This window comes from Thunnus maccoyii, chromosome 5 (assembly GCF_910596095.1).
Source record: "Thunnus maccoyii chromosome 5, fThuMac1.1, whole genome shotgun sequence".
NCBI lineage: Eukaryota > Metazoa > Chordata > Actinopteri > Scombriformes > Scombridae > Thunnus > Thunnus maccoyii.
The window spans coordinates 15,757,018-15,780,339 of record NC_056537.1 but is presented as its reverse complement, the minus strand read 5'-3'; the positions used below and the strand labels follow the sequence as shown (position 1 = coordinate 15,780,339).

Genomic DNA, 23,322 nt, shown 5'->3' with positions numbered 1-23,322 from the left:
ATAATAAATATGCATGTATAGTATAACATTTGCAGCAAGGATGTGCTTGTTGGATTTTATTATTTCATATAGGGCCCAATGAAGTAGTAGAGTTCAGTTGGCCTGAATTTCACTGCTTCCTGCTGAGCCTCTCTACATCCAGAGAAACAGACATAACTTAATGTAGCATTTCTCAGGGTAATGATTGAGTGTTGTGTCTTATTTTTCATATCCATGTATATTTGTTTAGTGATTTAAAGCTGTGATTTGTAAATGTCTAGGGAACTAAAATCTGTAATTCATTTTCAGATCAGTCACCTTTGTATTCAAACGCCACCCTTAAGGTATTAGACAAGTGTCTACATATCCTGTAAATAGACCTTGACTGGTTTGAACAGTTGCTATGACATTACTAATCACCTACACATATCTTTCTACTGTATGTATGTTTGCATACTAGCCTGATAACTTGTTATTTGCTGATATGAAGAGGGTTTGGTGCAGATATTGGGCTGCAGCTGTCCATGATGCTGATCAGCAGCAGACCAACACACCTTGATTTGAAAAAACTCAACACTTGCTGTAAGTTGATTTGCTTTGTCGTAGTCGATGAACGATAGCTGGTGACAAAAACACCTCCACTTGAGTCAGTGGTGATAGAGGTTGACAGATGTTTATTTGTAGCAGATGTTTATTCTATGTTCATGTCCTCAGAGCTATAAAAAAGGTGAGCAAATGCTGTGTCACCTCAGCATGTAGCATGTCATTTTGTTGAATTCTGGACCAAAATAATAATATAATATGTACAATTATAACAATAAAATAATTTCTAAAAAAAAAAAAAAAAAAGGAACGAAGGAGGCTAATTTAGATTTTCACTTTTGTTGTTTTATAGGTTCTGGTTTGAGTAAACTGCTATCTGATGCAGGACTAATATTGTTGAAGAGGAACAGTTTCGCAGCGCTGCGTTTCCAACCGGACGACTATAGCAGGAGCACCAGGTCAGAGCTGTAAACGCTACAGCACATTAGAGCTTACATGAATGGACACCTGCTCCTCTCACAGGTCTCGTACTGTAGCTTGATAAGATCACTTGGATGTGTTAAACGTGTGTATCCGGACATGTGTAAGCATAATATGTTCAGCAGGGTGTAAATTAAAGCTCACGAACCGGACTGTTTGCTAACATCAGCTGAGCTACACGTTTGTTGCTAATGTAAACTTGCACCAAGCAGCACTTTGCACTGCTTTGAAGGACGAAGCTATAACATGTTTTACTGATTTTAAACTGTCTGTACATCTCATTTATGGCCAGTTGGAAGCTGTGTGTCATTAATCTGCATGCAGCTCAGGTGATTTAAAAAAAAAACCTTGCTACCTGCTTTTTTCTGTTGAACAAGTCATGAAGGAACTTTTGAGAAAGATACACCGCACGTTTGTAAAGGTCGCCCTGTTTCCGAGCACATTTGGCAGGACAGTCCCGCTTCCCGCTGCCTCAGAGGTGCTCACCTGTCACTTGCTGCAGCGTCGTCTCCCGCCGTGGACCTCCTTCTGCGTTCGCTACTCTGCCGTCCACAATGACCAGTTTGGACTGTCCAACTTTAACTGGACAGTTCAGGGCTCCAACTACCAAATACTGAGAACAGGCTGCTTCCCTTTTATAAAATATCACTGCTCCAAAGCTCCTGCACAGAACCTGGACTTTGAGGACAAGTTTTTCACCATGTTGAAAGTTATTAATCTGGGTTAGTATCATAAATACATTGGATGTTTTGCCATATAGGCTATTACTTTTAAACTGTGCATTAAAGGATGGATTCACATTTTTTAAAGTCTGTCTTAAAACAATGGTCTGGTGCCCAAATGAACACTGACATGTGTTTTTCTTACTTTAATCATTCCTCCTGTTCATACTGGCCATTGATATATCCCCTTCAAATGCACTTTCAATGTAAGTGATAGAGGCCAAAATCCACAAGCCTCCTTATGTGCAAAAATGGGTTTAAAAGTTTATCTGAAGCTAATATGAAGCGTCCAAATTAGTCAAATCAAGTGGATGTCTTTCAACGTTAAACTTTTTTTTTTTACTACCACAGCAGCTCAACACGTAAACACAAAGAGGGAATTTGATGCTAAAAAGACTGTAAATGTGGCAGATATCCATTTGATATGACTAACTTAGACTGCTGAAGCCTCATAGAATGATTGCAGTGAGGAAAACCTCTTTCAGTATTCATATGGACACCTGGCTGTTCTAAGACAGACTTGAAAAAATTGTGAACCTATCCTTTAATAATCCCTGTGTCCACTCATTGTAGGTATCCCATGTTTGGCTTATGGTATCGGTTGCTGGATGGTGGTGGGCGCTGAAGAAACAGTCCAGACAAGCGTTGGACCCGTCACAGTCTATTTTGCCTACAAAGAAGATGAGGGTGCACAGTATTAAACTATGAAAACACACTACCTTGCATGAGTTTTCAAGAGAATATTGTCTACCTGTATTTACAACACTTACCCAGGAGATGTTCTGGTGGACCTATTGATTGACAGAAGTGTCATCACGTGTCACCGGTGTTACTATTGTCTGACTGTACAGGTTCATTTCTGCTTAATTATTAAAGATTTAAAGTTGCAGTGGAGGAGTCAGTTATGCATGTTATTACACTGACATACAATACTGGCAGTGTTCATTCAGAAAGCCAACCTTCCATTAAAGTTTAATGAAAAGTTTAGGATTTCTCTGAGAATAGACTGTCACAATGCCTTTACCTGTATGTTTTCACAGCTCTATCTGTGAATGTCGAATTAACCTCCTGTGCATATGCATATATTGTAAAATTATATTTTTGTATCAAATAAAGTGTACAGAGTGACAGTACAGCAGATGATTTTACTGAATTTTTTTTTCGTGCTACTTTTACAGACTCAAAAGGGTCAACCAGCTTCTCAGGATGAGCTCTCGAAAATATGCGTTAACAGATAGGAACAGGTATTTCTCTTAAAGTCATTATTAATCTAAGTGATACCAAGTGGCATCATTTATTCAATGCTATCACATCCTTGTGCTTCTTTTTCTGTGACAAATATAGGAATCTAAATAACCCCAGCTCATTTATTTAAAGGTGAATTAGTGATCACTCTCCATGCAACAGATAGTCAATAGTGTTAGAGAAAAACCAGTGACAAGACAGGTCTGATAAAATAGGTTTTAATTACCAAAGTGTGGCCTTTGCATAGAGACATCTACATCTCTACCTTCAGGCCTTCTTTGGCCTTTGATTTCTGGTAATGTGCTTTGCTGACAGGGCACACTTACGTCTCCGCTGCAGAGAGTCCCGCTCCCTGTGAGAGGCAGGTTGACAAACTGCCATATTGATTTCTTCACCCCTCAGCATCTCCTGCTAATAGCATTTATCAGGGACCTCAATTTTCTGGTCTTGGCCTCTTCACTTTTAGCAACAATGAAACAGAACGAATAATTTCTTGTCGTACATGTGAATCAATGCACCTTTTGACCTTCTTCGCACTAGAACGCGACAATATCGGCCGACAGGCTCTTGGTGATGTACAGCCTCTTTGTGAGGATCCTAGTTTGTAAAACTTGCTTGTCTTGTGTAAAAACATTTAACTGGATAATTGAATATATTTATATTATATTTTTATATTAATATAAAAAAATGATCTCTTGTGGTCTTTAGATTGGAGTCTGTATTCAGCTGTAGGCCTAAACAAGCTGCTAAAACAAGCCACTCACACACCATTCTCACCTTCTCATCCCCCCAAGCAAAAAACACCTTGTTTCTCTGAAGCAAGCACACTAATTACTGAAGATATTTAACAGATATTGAATGACATCCCTGAATGTAATTTGCACAACCGCTAAACTAAATCTCAAAAGTACACCGCCTTAAATATTTGTTTATTCTAATTAAGCAACACTACCCTGGTAGTGAAATTTCCCAACCTCATACAGAATTCGTTGACAAAATCCTCCTAAACAGCGCTATGACACCGCACTATCTCCTAATCATACTAATTGCCTTGAACAAGGAACATTTAGACACACTTATGGAAATCTGATCCGTCGTATCAGGCTGCACTTAAATCCCCCTCCTTTCATTTCCAGCCCTTCATCAGGACTGAAAGTGTGCATGGGGAATGCTCAGGCAACCATGTCTTAATTACTCATTGACCCTTTGACCCGTGAGCTGCATTGATACCGTCCTGCAGCCAGACACAATTGTGTGGGGTTGCAACCGACTGCAAACTCTGTGTGTGGCTCTCACAGGATGATGTGAGTCAGTGAAATCTAAACTGTGGAGCATGTGAGTACATTGTATTTGTTTACAGGGCTTCACCTTTGAGTCACTCTAAACTGCAGGGGAGGGCACCCCTTCAGCTCGGGCGGAGGCTTAGTGTTACACATCCAACCTCAGTCGCCACCAGTGCAGGTCTACAGTATCTGAACTGCAAATGGACTGCTGTAAATTAACAAAATATATGTGCATTTGTTGCAAGATTGATGCCTTTTAATAGCTGCGGTAGTCTTGTTCTGTACTGCAGTGGCTAAATTACTCACCACACATCTAATGTGGTAATGAACAAAGAATTAATGCCTGTTTGGCAAGTTTAATTGCATGCTGAAGCTGGCAATAAGTTTTGTCAAGGTGAAATCTTTAAATATTTGTACTGTTTAGAATTTAGGTAAATAAATTTTTTTTAAAAAGCTGAAATTGAGTAGTGTTGCTGTAAATTGTTAATGTTCAACAGTGAAATTGTTAATCACATTGCAGGATCTTCTAATTATCTTCTAATTAGCTAATAAGTTCTCAATTTCTTCAGGGTTAAAAAAAAAAAGTAGAAACCATGTTCATCTCCTTGAAATAGTTGATGCAGACCCATTCTTAAAGTCATTATTTAGCTGGAAAGTCACACTGTTTTTTTTTTCTCTCTCTGTCATATAGATATATAGCTTGGCAGAAACAATTATTGTGTGAGCGACCCCTGCAGCTAATGCAGGCGAGGTTATCATTATTAAGCCTCCGGATTGGCCACCAGCACCGTCTCCCTGCTTGCTCCATGAGCAGCGGGGGTACCAGAGCCATCACTCAGATCACTTTAAGGATCACGCTGGAATTACATCTCAATGCAGAGGTTTCAGCCAACGTTGTCACAATACTCACAGTGAAATGGCACTTTTTGAATTACAATAAGACGACTGAAACATAAAGCTCATTACTCTTCAAACTGGAAACATCTCCAGCTGCAGGCACGTGCACTCTTTGACCAGATTTGAAAGAGCAAGTATGTTAAGTAACACATCAGAAATGGGGTTTTTTTTGTAATTGTTGAAAGATTTTTTTTTCAGTAATTAATAATTGCTGCCCTCTTGTCATTGAAAGTCAAATGACCACCTTTTCTATGTGAGGACTGTCCTTTTTTTGTAAGGGGGGATAGCAAACTGAAGCCATTAAAAATCTATTACGGTGTATTTCTTTACCCAAGGGATGACAAGGGGCACCATAATTCTTTTCTTTACATCCCCCCCTTTTCCTTCTTTATCTTTATGACGTGCTGTATATGTGTGTTTGCGTCGAATATAGGGGAGAAGGGGGAGTATTGAAAGACTGTGCCTGCTGTGCCAATCAGTGTTGCCAAAGCTACTGTCAGTGGGTGGCTGAAATGTCTGTCAGTCATCTTTTCTGGCTTTTCTGGTTCAAGACCTCTCCCAGCTGATATCAGGAGTAAGTTGCAGTAAATAAAAATGCTGGACAATTTCATCAAGGTCCTTTATGTTTTACTTAAAGCATGATAAAAATGCTAATTTTGTGTTTTTTGAGTGGATCCAGATTTGTATAGTTCAATTTATCATTGTCATTGCCTGCACAGTGTTACATTTGATGCCCTAAAGCATGTGCACTTAACTTTAGTCTTCCAGATCAAGTTGATTATTGTTTTGTTTTTCCTTCTCGTCGATGATGCGGCATCATGTTCACTTCATTCATACTTAATGCTTACTCTGTTGACATTAAGAGAGTAATGGATTTTAATAGTTTTTCCACGACTTATCGGGAGAGTTAAATGAACTATCCATTTTTATTATATATTATGCAGTATTTAAAGTTTCAGCTCATTAAAAAACAGACGCCCTCCAAACCCCCCAGGCTGTCTTTTACCCCCCACCAGCATGCAGTCAGGCTCCTCTAGCCACAGGCTCTGCTTGATCTGTTTTTCCTAAGTCAAAATTGAAACACTCAGAAATATTTATTTATTTGTTTATGCCTTTTCCTTTTACCAAAGAACAGCCTAATATCTTTGCAGCATAAACAAGTGGCATCAGTGGATCAGAAAAGGGGGACAACGTATGGTTTTGTTTGATTGGTATAATTTGTTACATTGCATATGTGTGTGGTTTTTTTTTTATTATCATTGAGATCAGGACAGGTCAGGACAAAATCTATAAAGAAATACTGCACGTATCTTAATTTTGCACCAGAACAGGCCCCTTGTGTTATTTGATTGCCCTGCTCCTTACTTGCACAATAAGCAGCAACCTACACAGCAACTCAATGCTAGACTGGGGATTTACATTAAATACACTGATACAGATGCTGCATACAAACACAGAAATGGAATAAATCAATTTTGCTCTCAGAAATGCTTCACATACTTTTTGATGCAGCATGATCTCCAATCTTTCTGCAAATGAGCTGCGGTCCCTTGTAATGGTTTCTGCTCCTCGTGGGAGGCTGGTGTCTCAGAAAAGCCGCTGATTGAGGGAGAAATGTAATACAGGTGTAAAGCAGACTTGATAGGGGTCTTACACGCGGGTTATGCATTTTAACAGTGATATACATACTGTTACATATTTATCAAAGAATATGGAATTTGCCGGGTTGACTCTTTCTGGTCCGCGGAGATTTGTAGGTTCCTGCCAGAGTGTTGTTAATTCTGGCAGAGAGGGTGGCTATTATGTTGAATTAATAGGAATTAAGGGTTTAAATTGGTTAAGTAAGCACTTCATTAATCGTGAGTGGATTGCTGTGTGTGAGAGGTTTATAGGTGATGCACGCCACCAGTGCTTGGATGAAAGAAAAGGAGGGAGTTCTGAATTAAAAAGCTGATTGGTGCACAGTCGGTGTAGACAAGAAACCCCAAATAAACCAAATACTGTATATGTTGGAGCAAATGTCCTGTTTTCTAAAGTCACTTTGTTATGTATAATATCTATTCTGTAGTCAGCGTGAAAGTAAAATGCTTGAAGTAAAGGTTTTTTTTACAGTCCTATAGAGCCTCGCTGACTACTTACTTATGCTGCTGCACATCATGCACATTGTTCTGTACCTTTTCTTTTGTCTTTTGTAAAAACATTTACTTTTTTCCAACTTATACTGCAAGACAGACTTTGAAAACTTAATGATTTAATTAAATTAAAGGTTTCCATCCAATGCCGAAACCTTTCAGCAATGTGTTGGATAATGTAATCTTTGGCCCTCAGTCTGGACATGGAGTGAGCTGCTGTAAGTGAAGTTATGGCACAGGTCAGTTGGAAGTGTCTGCCTCACTGGATGTGCCTCCCCCAGGTGAGGTGGACTAATTGAGGTGTGTTTTTATCTGGGCTTGCTAATGATGATGAGGGTGCAGGAGAAGTAGACTGTCCCCTTAGGCTGAGGAATAGCATGACTTAGCCAACCTTCTGTACTTATTGTCCAACAAAGGGGGAATTCACTTAATGCAGTGCTTCAGAAAAGTGGATAATTGTGGCCATAATCAATAAAGTAACAGAGCGGAAAATGAACGGTGTGTGCAGTGTAGCCGCATTGTAGATATTTGACGGGAATCGAAAGAAGCAAGGTTCTTGTTTTTTGCGTTCACTTCAGCCAAGTCATCAAATGAGAGTCGTTGATCCCGGTTAATGCACGCAATATACATATGCAGGTAAAGCTTGACATATTTACTTTGTGTAGCTGTGACCATGAGCACATGTGTGTGTGTGTTTGTGTATATATATATGATCGAGGGGGTAGGTTTGGTTGGATGAGCCACATTGTTCCTCTGCGGCCTAGTGACATCGCTGGAGGGCAGAGAGGGATGGAACCTGAGAGGGGTGACAGTGATAAATAGCCCTTTTAATAACAGCTGCCCCACTTGGCCGGCTAGTCCCAGTCAGTGTCCTCTGTGTATTTATGCCTATGTTTATTTATGCATCCATAGCATGCAAGAAATCACCACCGCAGGGGTACAATCATTCTTTTTTTTTTTTTTTGTGGTTGGGGGGGGGGGGATTGCATTGGTTTAACTTTGGGAGAAGGTAAGCTAACTTGTCTTAAACCCCAGCAGATATTCATTTAACCCTGAGGTTGATCTATTGGTATGTCTGTGTTGAAATATACATACATTCGCATCTCAGAGAGGAGTCATTATGATTGTGAAAAAATGCTGAAAGTATAAACAAAGAGAGATTTATATTTTTAATTTGCATGTCACAGTTTTGGGACATAACTACAGAGATGGCAAAACATTGAATTCCACATTGAGGGAGACAGAATTTTAATTTATAATTGCATAAACAAATCTTGCAAGTGTTCTATAGTTTATGAGGACAGATTCAGTGAAAATTTGCTTTAGAATCTGGATACACTAGCACTTGTGTGTACTAATGGCTCTTCTACAGCCTTCAATCTGCATGGCTTTTAAATTTCTGGTTCATTGTTGCTGTATGACTGAAGTCAAAAACCTTTTGTCTGCTGAAATATGACCCCAGGCCCAGGTCTGTGAATAGAGAGAGGGGAGGCTGTAGATCAGAGGTGTCAAAAGCTTCTTCCCGGAGGGTGATGGCGGGGCTGTTCTCACTCAAACCAGTCCCCTCCCTTTAATTGGTTCAATTAGTTAAGTATCCATATACATTATCGTGTATGCATTTTTCATGACTCCTCTTAACGCTCTGTTTAAACAGAACAACTTCCGGCTATGATTTGCCATTTGGATGAATGTCAAGGAGACTAAATGATTGCGCTAATTGAGTAATTAAAAGCAGATGTTGGAGCAAGAGCCAACAGCATACACTTTAAACACTTTGCCCTCCAGAAAACCTACAGTGTTTTTGACACCCCTGTTATGTATGGTTATCCCAGAGGTGCCTCTGTAATAGTTACAGTTTCACCCTTGTGATTATTCAGTTGAAGTCTTTGCTATTGAACCAAAATGGTGTTTTTATGCTATTTTGACCATGGGAAATGGTCTGGAAAAGAAAAGCCCATCATGCTGCCTAATGGCCAGACTCAGTGGTGCACAGATTCAACACGAGCTCTAGACAGGCAAAGCACGATATCTCCACACTCGCCCTATCACTCTTACCCCCCACTGTCCTCTGGTGGGACACTAGTGGCCTGTACGAGACTCTTTTGAGCGAGATGATGTTATGTTGAAGGTAATTAACGTTGGAAATGTGCCAGTAATGGGAATCAGTGTGGCATCAAATCGCAAAGGAACAGAGTGTATTTCCATGGTTTTGACAGCTGTGGTGATTGGAGCATTGCTGGAAGGCTTTACAAAGTGCAGATCAATAAGTAACAATTTTCCTATTAAAGAAAAATTACTTGGACATTGCACTAAGATAGCTTGTGGCTCTTTCACTTCAGACCAGTTATAGAGGAAAAGTCTCTTGATGAAGGAGGGTTTGTGTAATTTTTTCTTCACTGTGATGTTCCTTTCTCTCCTAATAAATAAATATTTGGCAGTAACTTTGTTATTTTTTAACACACAGTTTGAGAAGAGACGGGCTGATGATGGGGTCACCCTATCCTAATGGGAGAAAGAACTTGAACTCTGACTGTCTAATACTATTTATTAAATGATAGTCAAAATAAATATCTTGACATCAGATAATATTTTTGCATTGCAGTTTTCTTTTTTTTCTCATAAATGTTCTCAAATCACACAAACCACAAACCTACAATTTTGTTCAGCAGGCTACATTTAGTGTCTGTACATGACTGACTGTAGATCATGCTATGGTCCTTATTTATAATATTTTCATCATCAAATGTATTGTACATAAATTTCTTAGAAAAATTTCTCACCAGTACTTGACTTTCCAAGCCCATCCCCCTGTTCATGTTTGTAATAGCAGCAGTTCGATATATGTTTTGACTACCTAACAAGCCACTGAGCAGAAATCAGAGTTCGAGAAAATCCTCACAGTAATGTCCACTACAATGAGAGCTCACAGTTCAGAGGCTTACAAACTTGAAAATTTGTTATTATTTTTTACACCATCCTCTGTGTGAGTAGAATTACAGTAAATTAATGTCAAATAAATATTGTTATTACACATTTCCCCCCAAACCCAGCAACATAAGGGATCATCCAGGACCTCTGACACTGGACACTGCAGATTAAAGCATTTTCAGTTTAATATTTACTTACATCCCATTTTCCCAAATTGGTCATCTCAGCTGTTTCACCCGTAAAATCATAATATATGATACATTATATCATATATAGGAGGTAACAATGCTTAAATGCCAAATGTCGACAGTTAAAATATTCAAAAGCAGTAGAGAGAGAGAGTTGATGACAAATCTTGTTTTAATAAATCTCTAGGCCACTAGCGTGGCTAATGAACTTAGTAATTACTCATCAGTGGTTGGAAGAGTTTAGCCTGGGTGAGATGAAAGCAGTGGCTGCTGGGAGCCACAGGAATGGCACAACAGGCAACAATCAACACAGTATCTGCACAACAATCAATCAAAGCTGTCAGGCCCTTAACAGTCGGAGTAATTTGCCGGTGTTTTTCAGAAATGAGTACACCTTGTAAAATGTAGCTAAGATCACGCTCCCAAACACCTTGCAGCACAATATGTTTAAACCAATGAGGCCGTGTCACATGATTTATCACACTGCTTTTGGAGGAATTAAGCCAGAAGTCACTTCCTCTTTCTATACAGTGTACTGTATGGTTGACTGTTACAGTGAGTGTTACAGCTCAGCGGTTTTTGTTATTTGTTTTGCTTTGTTTTTCACTTTAATGTCTAGTCAGTCACACAATTCATGTCATGAGTTTAAGACTACATTACATTTTGATGGCTCAACAAACAACAGAATATACAAAATGAAAACATGCACACACTCAAAATGAGAAATATTTGTGAGTTTATATACATACTGTATAGATAATACATCTAATGTCACATTTCAGTTTGCAACATTTCAGTATATATATGAAAAGTGTATATATATATATGTATCTATTCATGTCTATCTATCTATCGAACATTTAAATATGAATAGTTGAGCGTTTAAATATGAATCGTAGTGTTTTACTGAGCATCTGTTAAACCGCAGTGATATTTAAATACGAGTCAGAGCGGGGTGGGGAGTAATACTGGACTATTCACAGATGCTCCTTTCTGCAGAGCTCTAAATCATGTTTCTTAATTCCCAGAGCCACATCTCAATCATACTCCTTGCTAATTTGAGAGTCACCCTCATTTCATTTTAAACGATTCATTTTTGGCAAATTTGTAAATGGCCCTGATGTGTTCTACAATTTAGTCAATTACTGTTTCAGCCAGCAGGACTCCGGGGACCAGGAACATACATCGCCTGGAGGTGCCATCTCAATAATTGTTTCAGAAAAGTTGGGAATGGATTGCTAACGCTCTGTTCCACTTATTGAAATGTCAATTGGAGCCAAGACCCTTTTACTTCTCCTTTCCTCACACTTTATCAGAAGAGTATGGCTTCTTTGCCATTCCCTCTCTGTCTGGGCCCTAAAACTGTGTCTGATATTCTCTAATATTTAATCCAAAACTCTGTTTATTCCTCTGACAACTGTTCTCGCAGGAATTATTTACCAGAAACTCAACAGATTAGTGCTGGTTTACACATTCAGCTTCTGTTTGTATTAATCCATGACTTGCAGTTCTCCTGTCATTTGTAAAATAAAAATGTAGCTGATAACTTGAACTCTACTGTATACAGAAATTGTAATTAATTATTAATTAGCTGGATAAAATTAAGAGATAATATTAATCCAAATTAGGTCTTAATGGGCACTAATTAAGAGGAGAATCCTTCTTTGTGGAACCAAACAGCATGACCTGCAGACCCCAATTAATTAAGTTATTATTAGCCATTTCCCTGTGTTTGGCTGATCTGGAACTCGTTCAACTGAAGGCAAAATGTGTTACAGAAATCTGGAAAATGTGTTTCTCTTTGTTTTGTCACAAGGTCCCCCACCCATCCTCCGAGCCAATTAACCTGTGATGAGCCTGGTAGTTCAACACTGAGAGCAGTAGAGGGATCTACACATGATGCGGTGGAGAAACCCTCAGGTAAGCACACGTTAGCATTTAGCTTGTATCTGTGTCCTCCGCCCCCTTCGTGTGCACTGAAATACACACAGTGCTGAACGCTGCAGGTCAGACCTAAAGAATGGCAAAATGTCTTTAATGTCACAATACAGGTCCAGGGGATATTTTTAAATTTTCTTGATTCTTGTAATAATATCAGATTTGGTCTTTGTTTTAGGCTGTTTAATAACTGACATATTTCTAAAACAGGTATTCAATGATTTAAATGACACTCATAAAAGTACAATTTAAAACATATGTGCATGAAAACCACAATGTTGCGTTTGAAGTAGACTTCATTAACCTCCAGCAGAAGTTTTCTAATGTTTCAAAATACAATTGTATTTAAAATGTGCAGTGGTTAGAAAAGCTTAATAACTTGTTAAAGTTCAAAATCCTTTATGAATGGCAAATCTCAATATAAATATTACTGTAAAATACGATAATTAAGGATGTATTTGGTCCAATTCATGAAAACATTTTCTAAACTTCAGTAAAATTGCGCTCATGAATAATGATTGAAACCTAAAACTTAAAAAGTATAACAAAAGCTCAATGTTTGCCATTTAATGAATAGCATTACTGTCAATTTTAGTTTAAAATGAGATTATATATTCTCATATGAAATTTTTATTAAGTTATTACACATTTGGTCAGTTTATTGAAAAAAGAAAACGGAGAAAAGTATGATTTCATGTTAAAACTTAGACAATACCCTCAGTTGTAGATTTTGTACCTTCAGTTGATTAATTGTAGGTGGTTTATTTTGATTGTTTGGTATAAAAAGTAATATGTAAGTATAAATGTACGGATCAGATGACACCAAGTTTAAAACATCAATCAGAACAGCAGCTTTAAACAAACTTTGCCCCACAGTGTATATTACAGTCATTGTTAACAAAAGAGAATAAACGTGGATCTGTACTGTGGGTCAGCTGCATGTGTCTGTTCTGATTACTGGATGGGTAATTCTGTACTGCTGTGTGTAAGACCTTCAGCTCTATTCTATAATTAACTTTTGCCTGCGCCCATCAGCCTCCATTCCAGACTTGATGTGTCCATAGTGACTGTTACATGCAACCAGCTTGCCATTCAGTATGTATTAAGCTGTCAGAGTGGGCTGCTCTCCCAAGCCGCTTGTCTTCGCTGAACAACCCAGCCTATTAACTCCTATTGACTGTGACACACATGTCCCTCCAAAATGAGCGGTTCCGTATTGATTTTTCCTGAGCGCTGCTCACTTCCCCCTTTCATGCCGCCAAGGGTGAGATCTTTATCCTGACTGATTGTATATGTTCATCGTATCAGAGCACTATTGTGCAATTGCCATTTCAGACCCATGAACCCTCTTCTGCTCTCCCCCTCCTGTGTATCATGTCTACTTGTATGCAGTCAAGTCTCAATGAGACAATTAAGAGGCTTGACTCCCCTGTGTCCCCTGTAACACTGCGGTCAAATAGAGCAGCAGACCTTCAACACGGCCCACAGTCTCCCTCCTGCTTAATACAGCACACAACGTAAGACATAAGACATGACAGCCAGCTCTTCTCCCCCCACTAACACACCGCCTCCCAATCAATGGACCTGAATAGAAGGGTGCCATATCCTCTCAGTGATGCTCTTTCTAACTGCTGCAGCCTAAATGAACTCTGACAGCATGTATCGACGTCATATCAAGCTCCACCATTGAGAGAAAAATGATTATCTGCTGGTGAAATCAGTTATTGACATGCTGTGGAATAGCTTCCCCTCCCCAAGGGATTTATTGATACAGTTTATGGTATATAAATATTTATCTAATATGTGTCTGAAATAGATTTGTCTAGTTTAGCTATACAGTGTGTGTCTAGTCTGGTCTGTGGTTTGCCCATAGAGAGCTATCAACGCCTCGCTCCCTCAACCATGACTCTGCCTCTCCCTTTCGCAGGATACTGTTCTTACAGGCTGCATGAAATTGCTTTGGCTGTTGCAATTCTGTCTTGAAGTTAATAGTAAAACATGTTGTAATTACATTTTATTGCCTTACACTCTAGAAAATCAAAATGGCTGTACTGCGGCCATCATATTGTAAATGCATGTAGACGTGCTATGTGTCAAACCATCAGTGAAAGAGGTACTCAAACCCTTTACAAGACTGGAATGTTACTCCAGTAAATAAAAGTAATCGTCCTGCATTTCAGTTTGTAGTAAAAGCTCTGTGTGATGGCTTTTTCACAGTAAAATATTATCTTTCAATTTCTACCAAGTTAATTTCTATAGGATGTAATGAAGTATAGTATATGTAATCTCAAGAGCCTTCTGAATCTGCAAGAGTTACAAATGCAATTGCAAAAGACGTTTCAAATACACACCAGTGTTGGCTAAAAAAGGGTTAATTTTCTGGCTACAGCCAAGTTCAGACCATTGTAATAGTAAGAATACACTATGAGCATGTTATGAGCTCCAACCCCTCAGCTGCACAACAACCATGTGGCTACTGTTTTACTCTGCTAACATCTGAATTGAAGATGTATGGACTGTGTGAAATGTGCAAACATGATATTGCACGTTGAATTACATAACAACTGATCAGTGATACTTTTATGAAGTTGGAAAAGATGAGACGAAATAATTACAGGGTTAGGTTACAGGCACTCAGCATTCCACTGCTGTTCTTGAAGAAATGTGTAAAATTTGACTGTAGTTATTATCAAATTTCAAATGATTTAAGCTACTGGGCAGCTTGGAAAGCCTTTGAGACAGATATCAATGGGGGATTTTTTAGATTTTACAGTCAGATTTCCACACGTCCTCCACTCATTATGGTAGCATTTATGCCAAAAACTGGCAAAGTGTTGTTTGAAATACAGAACTTGAGAAAATGCAGTCTGTCAATTTTTGCACTTGGTCACAATTGCATTGAATGCTGCCTTGTCAGTGTCCATCAGATTACTGACAAATAGTTAATTAGCTAATTCAAGAATTTATTATTTAAGGTAGCCATGGAATGGTGAAAAATGGCCGTAATCAGTGTCCATATTGCAAGTCAAGTCCAATTGATTTATTTATAGAGAACATTTAAAAACAACAATAGTTGACCAAAGTGCTTTACAATAACTGAGAGATACAATCAAATAAAAACACAGACATGGTTATGAGGATCAAGAGGAAAATTAATGAAAGTGTTGAGTAAACTAAATAAAAATGGTATTAAATGCTGCAGCACTGTACAGAGAACAAATACATAATAGAGACTATAATTCTTTACATGTCCAAAAGACAAAATACATTAAAATTGCCAACAACATTTATCCAGAGGCATAAAAACTCACCATAGACATCTTTTTTTGATGGTACGCTTAAAGGTGATGTAAAATGAAAGAGGGACTCTATCTCTGAGCTCTTTTGAAGTATTCTTCTCGTCCCATAAAGCCAGCGAGGATCTTGTTTTCGTACTTCTGTCCTGACAGCTTTTATCAAAATCAAATGAAACAATTCTAACCAAACAAATTTGTCATTAGATTGTCCATCAGTTTCTTCTCTCTGGTATTATGGTTTTATTGTATGGCAAATGTTATATTGATCTCCCACCTCTCTCTCGTAGCAGCTGAACTTGAGCTGACCTGCTTTGCTGCTCTGATGTTTAGAGATATGTCCTTGGTATTTCGATCATATAACATGACCTTTGTAAATTTCCGTTGTTAGTTAGTTATATCCAGTTTTGTAGATATACAGTATAGGAAGAGGGTGGTCGAGCAGTGAATCCACCAAAGGCAGGTAAAACTAAAACAGAATATTCATAGGACTTTTTCTGATCGAGATACGATGGGACATACATGACACGCGGTGTTATTGTATGATATTGATTTTTGCAGACAAGCACATGGCAGACTGACTTTTTCTCCTCCATGATGCACGGCCGGAGCTCCATGAACATGACAGGCAGTCTCAGGTCAAATACCTCTGTCTCCCATCCTCCGCTGTGTCTCTATTACAGTCTGTTGGCTCTTCGGCTGACTTATTGACCAGCTCTCGTGCTCGTTACTCAACAGAGGAGTAGTTTGCTGTGATTGATACCATGACTACTCTTAGACCTCTTTTAGCCCCCCACCTCTTTCCTCTCCAAATCCTATCTGCGGTTGTAAAGCCATGAGTGAGTTTCATTAATGGTCTCTCCTGTTTATGACACCATAATTAGAGTTGAGGAAAGGCACCTAACTACCACAGTTCCACCATACTGAGAAAGTCAATAATGCAAGCCCAACAACATCTCACACAATTGAGCCCCGTGGAAAATCTATATGCTCTGCTGCTGTGTGTCTTTATGGTGCTGTTTTAGAAGAAGCCACCTGATTTGTTAGTGTTTTGTCCTCCACTTTTAACTAATCCCGCGGAATTGATTATTAACACCAACAATATAATTTAGCTTCCAGCAGCCTCCACAGAGAAAGATGTGTGGGATGTATTCTCTGTGTGCGACATTGTGCTCAGTATAGCATGCAGGGCCGAGCCTTGTGGCCATTTACCTGCTTTATAATTTGTTTTGTGCTTCACCTCATGTACATGCAGTGTCTCCTGTAAAAACCCAACCAGGTTGACCGCTACGCCTGGGTTATTTGTGTGGAGCAGGTCATGGGGGATATTACATTAGATTGCTTTCCCAGAAAATAATTTTGCCAGGTGGTCTATTGGGCTTTTCTCTGTGTATCTGTCAAGTAGGATCGCATGCAGTTACACAGAGGAAGAGAACTGTTTGAATACACACAAATACACCCTATTTTTTTTAACTCACCCATCTGTCTTTTTAATTAAAACAACAACAAAAAACTGCTTTGGGAGTACCAGTGCTTGCAAAATCATATGTACTGTTGCAGGCTGCACCTTAGACGGTGAAAGAAATATGTTGCTTTATTTTACAAGCAAGCTTCAAGTGAACAGTCTATCAATGTTAACATTAATTCAATCATTCAAGAACCACACTGCTACTTAAAAAATAATTTCCCAGTCTGGTACATGTGTCAAGCTTTTGATGTATGTTTTCTGCTTTCTCTTTCACAGGTTAGTGTGAGACAAAAGCTTTTAGGGAGGTGGTGTTGAACAGAATAATGTGTATGGTCTTTAAATGCTTAGCAGATGGTGCTCCTTTCAACTAAAGACAAGTCAGGTTTTATTTATTTATAGCCCAATATTGCAAAGCATGCCTCAAAGGGCTTCATGGAAGAAAAGGATGAAAACAATGCTAAAGCAGAAAAGTTGGAATTAAAATAAGATTATTTTCTTGGTCCTGGTGAACTAGAGCCTCAGTATTTGTAACACAGCCCCTTGTTCTTGCTGGGGTCATGACTGTCATCTGATTGGAGCTTTAGAAAGCAGCATGAATAGTTGATGTCAGAGCATTCACTGCAAAGCAGACTTGAATGTAAATAAGATGCAGGTGACTGGGGCACCGTTTCAAGGGTCATGCTCGCTACAGCATTTGCTCACGTGGCTTCGCTATTTGTACATCTTCTGTTGGCCCCAAAGAAACATGATTAAGCATCTACAGCCATGGTAACATTGTCACTGTGAGTATGTTAGCATGCTGACATAAGCATGTAGCTCAAAGCACCACACAGAACTGCTTTGCTAATTAGCACTAAACACGAAGTACAACGGAGGCTGATGGGAATGTCAATTTGTAGGGATTTGGTCATAATGGACAAATTCAAAATTTGACTTGATGATGGCGCTAGAGTAAAAGTCAGAGCCTCACAAATGTTATTGAAATACATCCTCTAGGAACCATGAATGTCCATAGAAAATTTTGTGACAATCCGTCCAGTAGATGTGGAGATATTTTACGTGAAAATTTTGACCTTCTGGTGGCACTAGAAGAAAAGTCAGGGATCCCCCCAAGTCATTATAGGAGTCATCCTCTGGGCACAAAGACTGCCTGTAAAAAATTTAATTGCAATCCATCCAATAGTTGTTGAGATATTTCAGTCTGGATCAAAGTGGTGGACTGGTGAACTCTTTATCAAAAGTAATTTCTTCATAGAAATATGAATAGAGAAAGAAACTGCTCCTAAAGTTTTAGCTTATAGGTAGCAGTCATGTTGTATGAAAGCAGTGTTAATGAGGCCAGGAAAACATGTTGAGCTGACAGCAGTCTAATGACTTCCATGACGGTATACAGGCACTGGTGTAATCACAACTAAATGTCAGACACCATAAGGCCTCGTGCATAATGGCTCCAGATTGATATCTCTCGCTTGCTTTAATTAAGAAATGCAACTTTTGCTTAAAAGGTATTGATTGTAGTTTAAAGGAAGAGCAAGTCATCAAACTAAAAAGTGAAGCGAGGACCCTGGAGTCATAAGAGACTGAACAGTTGTGTGGGGAAGGATTTACTCTGAGAAACAAAAGCCAGACAACCACAAGCTGGTTGGCTACATCACTTTATCTTACATAAGATGAAGTTAGAGGTTAAGTAATCACCGTAGCGGACAAGGTTGAGTTGAATATCCGTTATGATAGTTACCACTCAGGTGCAGACTTCTGCCATTAATCAAAGCAGTCAGGAACCTGTGAAGCATTTTTCTGAGTAACTGTATCCCCCAGAGTGAGGTGCGTCACTCACTTTGCCGAGCATGAGATGAACCGGTGCAGGTAGCAAGACAGAGGATAGTTATCTATCATGAATAAACTAGGCCTCTGAGAGCAGAGCAACAGGGCCGGCTACACAGCTGAGCAGGATGCCAGGATGGGACGTTTCCCCCCGGAGACCCCGCACCCTCTGGCCGGCTTTCCAGGGAGATTAAATGTTAGCTGCTTGGGATCCAACATGTGCTTCTGTAAACGTAAACCAAACTTAGCTCATATCAGTTCACCTTGACTGGAAACCTAACCTCGGTGACTGAATGAACCAGTATCATAATTAAATCATCACTGCTTCGCTTTTACTGTGCCTGCAACCCTAACCACCGCAGGAGAGGAGTAAGAGGAGCACGGCTCTGCCGGCCAGTGATGACAGTGAGACCAAGAGCCGAGAGCCTCTCTGAATGGTCTATCATGGCAAGAGCTGGTGGGGCAACAGCCACCCGCCTAACACCCACTTAGACCTTATCTGGATATCTGTGCTATCGCTCTCTTAGTTACTCCTACATTACCCTTACTTACCGCACTCCTTTTAAACATTGTTCATTACCTTTGAGAGGGAAGGTGAAAATATAGTTATTAACCTGCAGATCACCTGCATATTCTTAAACCTATATGAGCCTTTATATTACCATCAGATGGTGAATGATCTTGAATCCCCAACCTCTGACGTACACTGCTGCACCTTGATTCATGCAGTCTTGTCTGTTTTGTTGGCAATCCTGTTACCTTAATGCCTAGTGGCTTGTTGCACTGCATGTGTAATGACTGTGGACCTATCACAGCTTATCCTGTTGAACAGAGGATATTAAGGAGGGTAGTTACAAAGGCCAGACTTTAATTTGACCTCTGCCTGCCCTCTTCTCTAGTGAGGTGGCTCGGAGAAGCAGGCTGGTGGTTTGGGCAGTTGGTGATGAATGACTGTATTTGGTGGGCAGATTGTTACAGTTCCACACTAATTGAGGGGTCAACACAAAGAGCAAATGTAGTAATTGAGTCACTTGACTGGGGCTATAGAGCTTACCACAACTCTTTTGACCCTAGCCTGGTTGCCTGCCCTGCAGTCTAACAGAACACTCTCCTGCCTCTGTTATTTTGCCATTCAAAAACACCTTATTCTCTTGTCTATTAGTTCTTTTTACGCAGGTCTTAAGATGTCTGAACCAGGTTAATAGAACTGTAAGTGCTACACTGTTTTCATGAGAATAGGTCTTTGATAGCAGTCTGTACTACAAGGATTTGTTTGATGTTGTTGAACTGTGCCTTCAATGAGACCCCTGCAGTGATAAGGGGGTGCAAGGAAAGACTGTGTAGGAATAGTTCAGCTAATTTGAAAAAATAGAAACACAGTTTTTATTTGGTAAAGAAATATTTGTTCACATATTTGTGTTAACGAGTAAAATAAACAATATGATTACAAATTGGTGTGATATTCAATATATGTGTAGCCATTAGAGGTGTTGAGAGACGTCATTATCTGTATCTGTATCTGTTCAACCAACACAATTATCTTTGTATTTGATTAGAAGACCAGAAGTGGGAGTGGTTCATACTGCAAGTCAAGTTAAATCAGGCAAATGTATTTTCTAATCTAATATTCATTAGCAATGCAATTGTTGTGCATTCAAAGCACTGACTTGATTTAATATTGTCATATAATTAATTATGAAATATATTTCCATATCCTCATACTTTACTTTTCATCTCTCCCTTTTTTTATTTTCTATTTTTAACTAAACTACGTTTTATGAACTGTCTGAATTCCACCTCCACCCCCTCTTTAACAAGGGGACATCGAACAATCAGAAGTTTCAGGTTCAGTTTTATAAATCGAACAATTCTGTTTTGCGTTGGAAATAGAAACTATTTATTGTAAAGATATATAGAAAAATATCCTTAAGTTGAAGGGAATAATCTTAAATTCCAATGATGCCATGTTCACACTTCTTGATGTGTGAACATTACTGCAGTTCGCTGAGGAAACATGAATTACTACTTTACAACAGTAATTATATAACAGTAATAAATTAACTTTTTTGCCTGTTTTATTTTTATTTTATTTATTTTTTCCCCCTAAGTTTGGATAGACTGCAAAACATCTGAACCCCACCACCACCCCCTACACTAGCTGGGGGACACTGACCAGTCAGTTTGAACTGGGAAAATGACGCTTTATAAATCAAAACAATCTTTCTAACATTTTCTCACTGAGCTCTTTCCTGGAGTCCGGAGCGATGGGGAGACACAACATCTCCTGCTGTGCTAAATAGTCTCTCTGATGAGATGCTTGTTGGGTGACAAATATTTCACAGCCATGTACGCCAGTGCTGGATGTGTGACCACCTTACTTGACCTTGGTGATCAGTGGATCTGAGTACAGTGACTCTGTGTTGCACTCTGGTAGGTAGTTATCTACTACACTACTGGAGGACAGGTGAGTTAACACAGATGTCTCAGATTTCTTTGACATACTTTGCATAGCCCCCCAAAAGAGGCTTTTACTGTGAGTGCCATCTCCTTGCTCTGCATCTAGGGGCAGATCAATAGCAGGTTCAGCAGCAGGTTCTCCAGTCAGCTGAGTCAACTTGTGATCCACCTCAGAAACAACATTGGCCTTCAGCCTATTAAAGTCTGACTTACTGAGAAGTGACTTGGGCATCATCTTGAGTCTGGGAACGAAGAGGGTAGCCTTAAAGTAGGGGCTGGTGGGGTCATTAAAGGTTGGCTGAAAGTATTCTACCAACAGTGTCTCCAAGGATTTTGCAAGCATGTGAACCTCTGACAGAGCTTGCACTGCGTCATTTGCCACCAAGTTACCCAAGAAAGCTTTGAGAGGCTGCACACACGGGATAACTGAGAACAGAGATGTAACATCCTCACAGACATTGCGAGTTGCTTCCTCAAAAGGTTGCAGTATCTTTACTGTGGCCTCCACTATGCGCCATTGGTGGTGCGAGAATGAGCCTCCTAAATCCATCTGTGTCCCCATGGCAATGATTGCCCTTTTCTGCTCTAGCAGCCACTGGAGCATGTGGAATGTAGAATTCCACCTGGTGGAAAAGTCATGCACCAGGGCATTCACAGGGAGGCCAATCTCCTCCTGGATTTCGTGAAGTTTCACAGTGGCCTTGTTTGAAAGATGCACAAACACTGTGATTTTCCTGCTGATGGTGATGGCATGGCTCACTCCTTGGCACTATTTCAGAGCATTTGAAACTACCAAGTGCAGATAGTGAGCCATGCACCCTCAATGATGGCCTTCAACATATTTGAGGCATTGTTTGTTTTAAAAACTTCACAGAAAACTGACCAATGACCTCATTTTGCCATGCTGCAATTAGGTTCTGGAGCTGATCAAATATATTCACTGCAGTGTGATCCTCATTGATCATGGCCATGTTGAGTGATCCAGTGATCTTATGTCCTACCTAATGCCCTGTGAGTGACATGTAGGCATTAGTGGAAAACGTGCTTGTCCAAATGTCTGTGGTACAGTGTACCACATTGCCCTCCATGCTTAACAGGGATTTCCTCACCTTTGCTTTAGCATCACTGTACAGGTTTGGCACAACTGTACATGAGAAATGAATGTGTGAGGGTACCTTGTAGTGTGGTGCAGTGACAGTTAGGAGCTTATGGAAACCTGTGTTTTGCACAGTTGAGTAGGGCAAGAGGTCCTGGCAAATCATTTCACCCACAGTTTCTGTAATTTGCTTGGCAAGCGAGTGCTTGTCTGCATACAGTGTTTTTGAATTGGACACAGCAATTATTGGTGACAAAGAGGAGGCTGGTTGTGACTGTGTATTAGCCCTTGCTGGGGGGTCCTGGGCAGACACAACAGGATGTTTGAAATGCATATGGTTGTACATTACAGATAAGCTAAGTGGTGCACTGGCAAAGTGGTGCACTGCCAAAACATTATGGGTGGAATTCAAGCGCTAGAATTATTGTTCCACATGTCAGAGGAAGTGGAATACCGTGCTGCAGTAACAAACATTTAACAGAACAAATGGAAGCAGATCAGAAAACAAGGAGGCTTCTTAATAAAATACACTTATCAAACAGAGGAAATTAGAAGTAAAGTCCTCTCTCTAATATAAGCCTGCTGTCAATAAAGGCCTAGTACCCTCTGCAGTTGAGGTACAGCCACTATTTGATGAAATACAGTATGTTCAATACTTTGAAAACCTGCAGAACTAATGACATCCCCATCAGCCTCAGCTGTACTTTGTGTTCAGTGCTAACATAAGTATGATAAGACTAAAGATGGTAAACATGGTAAATATTACACCTGCTAAACATCAGCATGTTAGCATCGTCATTGTGAGCATGTCAGCATGCTGTGCCAGCATGTTTGAGTGTTTGGACCTCT

At 39.6% G+C, this 23,322-nt stretch overlaps 2 protein-coding genes across 7 annotated transcripts in view; both read left to right on the top strand.

Moving 5' to 3' along the window:
• Positions 1 to 918: 918 nt before the first annotated feature.
• c5h15orf61 (chromosome 5 C15orf61 homolog) lies at positions 919 to 2,864 on the top strand. Of its 4 annotated transcripts, none has more exons than XM_042410870.1 (3): positions 919 to 1,044; positions 1,424 to 1,724; positions 2,298 to 2,864. In XM_042410870.1, the coding sequence occupies exons 1-3, from the start codon at positions 1,018 to 1,020 to the stop codon at positions 2,423 to 2,425; spliced, it is 456 nt and encodes a 151-aa protein (XP_042266804.1). In that variant the 5' UTR covers positions 919 to 1,017; the 3' UTR covers positions 2,426 to 2,864. The 4 variants fall into 4 exon arrangements, with proteins under 4 accessions (XP_042266804.1, XP_042266802.1, XP_042266801.1 ...); XM_042410868.1 differs by having other exon boundaries at positions 930 to 1,087; positions 1,380 to 1,724; XM_042410867.1 differs by having other exon boundaries at positions 930 to 1,105; positions 1,380 to 1,724.
• The window catches only part of skor1b (SKI family transcriptional corepressor 1b), a 48,594-nt gene continuing 26,248 nt past the window's right edge, over positions 977 to 23,322 (top strand). For all 3 annotated transcript variants that reach the window (XM_042410864.1, XM_042410865.1, XM_042410861.1), the window contains exons 1-2: positions 977 to 1,044; positions 12,214 to 12,317. The gene's annotated coding sequence lies outside the window, so the exon portion shown is untranslated. The remainder of the gene's footprint in view (positions 1,045 to 12,213; positions 12,318 to 23,322) is intronic.